Source organism: Hipposideros armiger, unplaced genomic scaffold, assembly GCF_001890085.2.
Source record: "Hipposideros armiger isolate ML-2016 unplaced genomic scaffold, ASM189008v1 scaffold_480, whole genome shotgun sequence".
NCBI lineage: Eukaryota > Metazoa > Chordata > Mammalia > Chiroptera > Hipposideridae > Hipposideros > Hipposideros armiger.
This window is the reverse complement of record NW_017731830.1, coordinates 530,432-537,298: the sequence shown is the minus strand read 5'-3', so window position 1 is coordinate 537,298 and position 6,867 is coordinate 530,432. Positions and strand designations below refer to the sequence as shown.

The 6,867-nt window shown below is 50.1% G+C and overlaps 1 protein-coding gene across 1 annotated transcript in view; it reads left to right on the top strand.

Annotated features, from left to right (window-relative positions):
• VPS35L (VPS35 endosomal protein sorting factor like) overlaps nt 1-6,867 on the top strand; it is a 103,581-nt gene that overhangs the window by 16,294 nt on the left and 80,420 nt on the right. Inside the window, exon 6 of the mRNA XM_019666883.1 lies at nt 2,159-2,340. Within this exon, the coding sequence (XP_019522428.1) occupies nt 2,159-2,340 (182 nt within the window). The remainder of the gene's footprint in view (nt 1-2,158; nt 2,341-6,867) is intronic.

Sequence of the window (6,867 nt, the reverse complement as noted above, 5' to 3'; positions counted from 1 at the left end):
TTTATTGCTCTGTCTTGTATTTTGCCCCTTGGTTCCGGGCCCTTCCAGCCCCGAGACCAGAGTTGTTCGAGAGCCTCAGCCTGTATACCATCCGCCAACCGTGGCTGGCAGGAGGGGAATTGCTGAGGGTTTTACTCAAAGCACTTTAGTCTGTGGGTCTCTGAAAGTTCTTGAGCTGACTGAAGTTGGCAGTGGGGACTAGACTGGATTGAGGGATACAGGACACAGTGGCCTGGAGCCGGGACCTGAAGAACCACCCAGAAACTTGGCAGCTGTCCTCTGTCTCTTGTGGTTCTGTGTAGCCTTCCGTCACTGATTCTTTTTCTAGTTCTCCATTTTTTTTTTTTCTTTTTCCTGAGACTGGTTTCCTTGCTCATAGCAGAGATGGCTGCCCCGTGGCTTCCAAGTTAACACAACGTGTTAGTCAGAATAAGGCTAGGTTATGCTGTGGTAACAAACGAACCCCCAGACCTCAGTGGCTTACTAGAACAAAGTTTTGTTTTTTGATATTTTGTTTTTGTTTTTTAAGGTTTTATTGGGGAATTAGGGGAGGGGAACAGCCAAGTTGTCCTTCAATCTTAGTTGCAGAGGGCGCAGCTAGCTTAGCTCCAAGTCCATTCGCCATCCGGCCACCCATCGGCAGCTTGTGGCTGCTCAGCTCAAGGTGCCATGTTCAATCTTAGTTGCGGGGTATGCAGCCCACCATCCCATGCGGGAATTGAACCAGCAACCTTGTTGTTAGGAGCACGTGCTCTCACCAGCTGAGCCAGCTGTTGGCAGCTCAGCGGCAGCTCAGCTCAGGCTCAGCTCTGGCACAGCTCACTGGCCCATGTGGGAATTGAACCGGTGACCCTGTTGCTCAGAGTTCGTGCTCTTAACCAACTGAGCCACTTGGCTGGCCCTAGAACAAAGGTTTATTTCTTCCTGACATTATTCATCCAGGGCAGGTGACAGACACACCACCATCTCGTGATGCTGCCATCTCAACAAGAGGGCTTGCAGGATTCTCACCACAGATGTGAAGAAAGGGTCACTTTTCACGGCCTCAGCCCAGAAGAAGGGTCACATGCCCCTCTGCTCACAGCCCGTTTGCCCAAACTAGTCATGTGGCTCCTGTACTGCCTCACAGTTCAGATCACCAGTTGGGATCAGTCCGCGTTTCCTGAACCTTCTCCTTATATTTCTTTGATAGAAAGGTCTTCACTTCGGATTCCTGGGGCCTTTCATAGAAAAGAGGTGTGGCTCCTGGTCTCCCCGTGTGGGCTGGCGTGGCCCTTGCCCCCATGAGCTGTGTAAAGAGCATCTTAGCAGCAGCCCGGGGTGAAGGAGCTCGTCTGACACGGGGGACGGTGCTGAGCTTTCACACGTTGTCACCTCACCCACGTGCTGGCCTCGCTCTTCTGCCGTGGGGGTTGGCTGTGGTCTGCTCGCTGTCCCGAATGCTCTCTGTCTGGTCCAGTCAACACCCCCGCCCCTCCCCATGGCCTGCTCACCCCCCGTACACCACCGGGAGCTCGTCCCAAGCATCACTTCCTCCAGGAGATCTTATTCGTGACCACCAGCCTAGTGCCCATTCCTTTGTTACCACATGTCTTCCATTCTGAGACGACCCTTGCCCCGTCCATGGGCATATCCTTGAAATTGGGCTGCATCTCTGAGTATGCGTGGGCTGCATACTCGCCCATGGTCAGCATTTTTCCTCAGTGGTACACGAAACAGTGCTGCTTACGACGGGCCCCTCAGGCTCCGTGAGCTGTGTCCCCCCCGAGCGTTTCCCTCAGCTGGTGCTAATGTCCATCTCATCCTCTGGACCTTTAACATCGCGAGTGCAGAAATAATGTCATTTTGCTCACCTTTGTGTCTCGAGCATCTGGTATACCTGGCCTGGCCCACGGTGGGCCCTGATAACTATGAGTTATCCCTGTTTATAGGTGAGGCTCTGGGAGGAAAGGGCTCACCCGTCATCACACGGCAGTATGTGGCGGACCTGGGGGCTGGCCTAGGTCTGACTTGCCTGCAAGGCCGGTCTCTCCGTTACACTCCACTCAGCCCACCTTCACAGAAAACTCAAAGAACCCCTTTGGTCACAAGACAAAACTATCGATCCTGGTCGGGATAGCAGGAAAACAGAGCGAAGCTCAGCCAGTACTCAGGGGTTGATGGTCAGTGTTTTCCTGTTTGTGCCTACACCTTCCTACTTTCTGCCCACAGGGCTCCCAAAAGGAACTGCTGAATTTGACTCAACAGGACTATGTGAACCGCATCGAGGATCTCAACCAGTCACTGAAGGACGCTTGGGCCTCGGACCAGAAAGTGAAGGCTCTAAAAATAGTCATCCAGGTGAGGTCTAGTGAGTTTTGCTTTCCTTCAGAATTTCCAGTGTAAAAACTCCTTTGTGGGTAATTAGGGTTTTCAGAGGCCTGCCTTCAGGATCTTACCCTACTTCTTTCATGTACTTCCTTCTTCATGTACTTCCCGTGAAAGGCCATGCTATGAATCTGTGTTTTTATGAGAGGGTTAATCTCAGGGCCATCATGTGCAGCTGCACAGGTTGTGCACTGCACAATTCTAGGGCATTCACCCTAGATGATACATTTAATGATGCCCCCTGCGTCATGTAGTTCATTGTTCCTGGTGCAGCCCTTCACACATTTATGATTTGTACAGACTACTGATTGACTAACTGCCTGGGTTTCCTTGACCAGATTTCCTTTGTATCTTTGGAACTAGTGGTTGTGTGTCCCTGGTATATTCGTTTTTGGGTCGTATTCTGCATAATTATGGGACCAAAAAAAACATCATTTATTACACTGTTAGGTACATTTGTTGAGTCCTCTTTGTTGGTGAGTTTGTTGATCCGTGACAACGCTTGGATCACAAGAGCGAGTTCTGGAAGGAAAACAGCCTCTTCTGTTTTCTTGACCCCTAAGATCACCCTGCCTTGGCAAAACACGCAGAGAAACACACTGTGAAAGGAATAATATGCGCATTGCACTTTCCAGAGTGGCGCTTAACAAAGAATTTCTGAATAGCCCTTTTAGCTCCAAAGGACACTCCCATTCTAGTTCAGTGTCCTGGAAGCGTGACAATTGTTTGCTCACCTGTTGCTCTGGAGAGAGGGTGAGGAGAGGCTGGAAGTACTTGTCCTGGGTACTTGAGGTTTTTTTTAAAAGATTTTTATTGGATAATTGGGGGATGGGAACAGTGCTGGGAGGTTGGGGGAAGGGGCATAGACAAGTTGCTGTCCTTTTGTTCTTCAGTCTAGTTGTGGAGGACATTGCTTCACTGGCTCAAGTTGGCACCATCATTGCACTCTTCCCAGTTGAGGCAGATCAGTCGCCGGCTTCTGGACGGCCGCTCACTGTGGCTGCTGGCCGCTCACGCTGGCTGCTGGCTACACACGGTAGCCCATGGCAACNTTTTTTTTTTTTTTTTTTTTTTTGCCTCTGCAGAATCTGTTTATGGGATCTGAAAAAGGTGAGTTTTGTTGTTACTGTTTCGATGGGGAATTCTCCCATAACCTTTAATGTAATTTCACAAAGGAAAAAAAACAGTTGTGGTTTCTAACCCTGATGTTTAATTCAATCGAAGCTATTGTTTCCTGGATTGTATGTAGACTTAGTAGAATTGAAATACACATTTAGATGATGAATTTAAAAAGACCACAGAGGTGACATGGAGTAAAAGAGAAACCCACTGCTTGAGTTTAGGATTACAGGGCAGCAGTCTCTCCCTTGTGAAAACGCGGATCCCTTGGTGAGGGGAGTCCCACACTCACATTTACTGGTCCCTGACATGTCACTTCTCAATTTCCTCTGCTAAGACAGTCAGAGGCTCTGGACCAGGGGTCTCAGACTGGCTGTACAGCAGGGTCGCCTGAGGAACTTTCCTACAAATACAGGCCACCAGCCCCATGCCACTTGTTGAATTAATCCTGAGGCCTGAGGCCCGGGGATTTCTTTTCTGAAGCTCTCAGGTGACTCTGAAGGGACCGACGGACCACATGCTGCCGGGGTGCAGATGAGCTTGGCCTTGGTTTTTGTGTAAGTTGCTGGGGTGGCAGCTGCAGCTCTCCCCCATTCTCTGCAGGTTGAGAATCAAGAGCGTGTGCACACCTTTGGGGTGTCACTTTGACCCCAAACAGTAAAAAAGTAAACCATAGCATTGCATATCTACCAGTTTGGAAAAATCAGAAAGATTGATGGTGCCAGTAGTTGGTGAGAACGTAATGCAACAGGAACTCTCATACCTCGCTGGTGGGCGTGTAACATGACACCCACTATGCAAAGCACTTTTGCATTACCTAGTAAGATTAAAGATGGGCCAACCCTTTGACCTAGCCATTCCACTGCTAGGATATACCCTAGATCAGAAATTGGCAACCTACATCCTACAGGCCAAATCCAGCCCGCTGTTTGATTTTGTAAATAAAGTTTTATTGGAACACAGCCTTGTCGATTTGTTGACATATTGTCTCTGGCCGCTCCTGTGCTGTCATGGCAGAGTTGAGTAGTTGTGACAGAGACTGTATGACTCACAAAACCTAAACTACTTATTCCTGGCCCTTTACAGAAAGCCTTTTTCTAACTCTGTGCAGATTTGTGTTTCTTAAAGTGTGGTCCAAGGACGAGCAGCATTGGCATCACCTGGGAGCTCGTTAGAAATGCAGAGTCTCAGGCCCTGCCAGGCCGACTGAGAATCAGAACCCGCATGTGAACATAGCCTTAAGTGATTCCTGTAGAAGCCTGAGGCACCGCCCTGAGGCATGCAGGCGTGCACAGTCCAGGAGACACGCACAGAAATGTTCACAGCAGCTACTACGTGCTGTTCAGAGAAGCCCCAAACAGGAGACGACCCAGACAGCCATCAACAGTAAAGTAGGAAAATCGTGGTGTAGTCACACACACAGTGGGAATTACTAAACGGCAGGAGAAGGAGCGAGCTGCATACAGCTCTGTGCAACCACAGGGGTAAATTTCAGGATTTAAAGTTAATGGTGAATGAAAGAACTCTGTGCTGGTCACAGAGATCTTACGATGTCTGTTGAAACGTACACGTGCGCACATTATGTGTTCTATCAGGATGAAGCAAAAGTAAAAACAGGTTAAAAAAAGTGATTTGGAAGCTTCTTAACTTTAGTTGCTGTTAGTAATTAAATCATTGTACCATGCTCTCAGCTGATCCCAGACAAACCTGAGTTCACACCAGAGCTAAGAAACCAGTGCCTTAAAAAGCGCCAACTTGCGTCCCTGAAACGTGAGTTTGCTTGGCCGGAGCATAGGGACCTGGGACAGAAGCCGTCTCACATGGGGAACGGGTTGGTTTGGAAGGAGGAGGCGCTGGCCAGCAGCCGCCAGCTGGACACACAGCCTCGTCCTGTGGCCAACCCATGGCCTGCAGCCCTGTTCTCCTCCTGTCCCTGCTGATGGCAAGAATGGTGCTGACGGATGATGGGGGGAGGTCCCGTCGGTCCTGTTTGCTCCAGGGGAGGGCTTTGAAGCCCTGGTGTCCACGTCCGGGCTTCAGACAGGGAGACTGTTGTCTGGTTAGTGTAAGGGCACAACAATTACACACTGAATGTGAGCCTGAGAGGGCCTCTTGTTTGCGGAGAACAATTAAATGACGGATTTTTGGCATCCTTATCTGGACCGCCTGCCTTTAGGAATAAATAAATGATGCAGTGACAAGTTTGTAAATATCGAATATAGTGGAACCTTTTGGAGGCTGACGTCCCGAGCTCCCAGGGCAGTTTTCTAAGCAGAAAGGTTCCTAATGGGACTTGGGTTACGGAAGGACTGTTGCTTTCAAAAATCGAAATTGGTCCCTAGCCTCTATATTCATGATGAAGTGTAAAGTGACAGATGCCTTCCTTTGGGAGTATTGGTGACCAAGGAAAGCCACCTGTGTGACATGAATCCGTTTTGTGTAGGCAAAGCCGGGGCCGCCACATCTGCCATGTCGGAGAAGGTCCGGACCAGGCTGGAGGAGCTGGACGACTTTGAGGAGGTGAGAGCGAGTCCCCGGCGGAGCTCAGGGCCGCGTGGTGCTGGCGTTTCTTCTGCCAAGTGAGCTCAGTCTCGGTGGCTGCTGTCTGATTAATTCGCGAGCCGTGCATTGTGCCCCGTCCTCCCGAGGCACCAAGGGAACCAGGAAGGACGCCAGTGGTCAGTTGGCCGAGCTCACAGGAGCCTGCCTCGGGCTGGTTCTCTGAAGGCGTCTTTTTCTCACGGATGCCTGAGCAAACCCGGGTCATCTGGGGACAGGGTCTCACTGTACCAGCCAAGTGGAGCCATCTCCCTGGGAGGCAGAGGAGAAAGGCCCCACCTGGCAGCTCCACTGGCTGGAGGTGGCCCACAGGAACCTTTTAACTGGCCTGCACGTGCTTTCAAAAAACATGACGCGTTTGCCAACTCGTCAAAATTGGCAAATTTAACATAAATCCAGATTTCTGGCTTCTCTTGAATTCCATCTGATGATTGTGGGCCCACATTTTAGCCCCGCCCCGAGTCACTCAGGAACACTTCTAGCCTGGCCCCTAGAGACAGGTGAATTCATGTCCTCTGGAGTGTCACTTAGAGAGGTCGCACAGCATGGTGGGTAAGGGGACAAACTCAAGCCAGGCTGCTTAGGCGTGAATCCCGGCTTTACTGTTGGCAATTCTGTGATTTTGGGGCCAGGTGCTTAACAGCTCTGTACCTCAGTTTACTTATCTATAAAATGGGGATGCTCCGTAGTACCTGCCTCGTAGGTTAGTTATAGGGATTAAATGAGTTGATGTCTAGGAAGTGCTTTGACCGGTACATGGTACGTGCTGTGCAAGTGTTAGCTGCCCTCACCTCGTTATCCTGAGTCTAGAGGCCTTAGCTC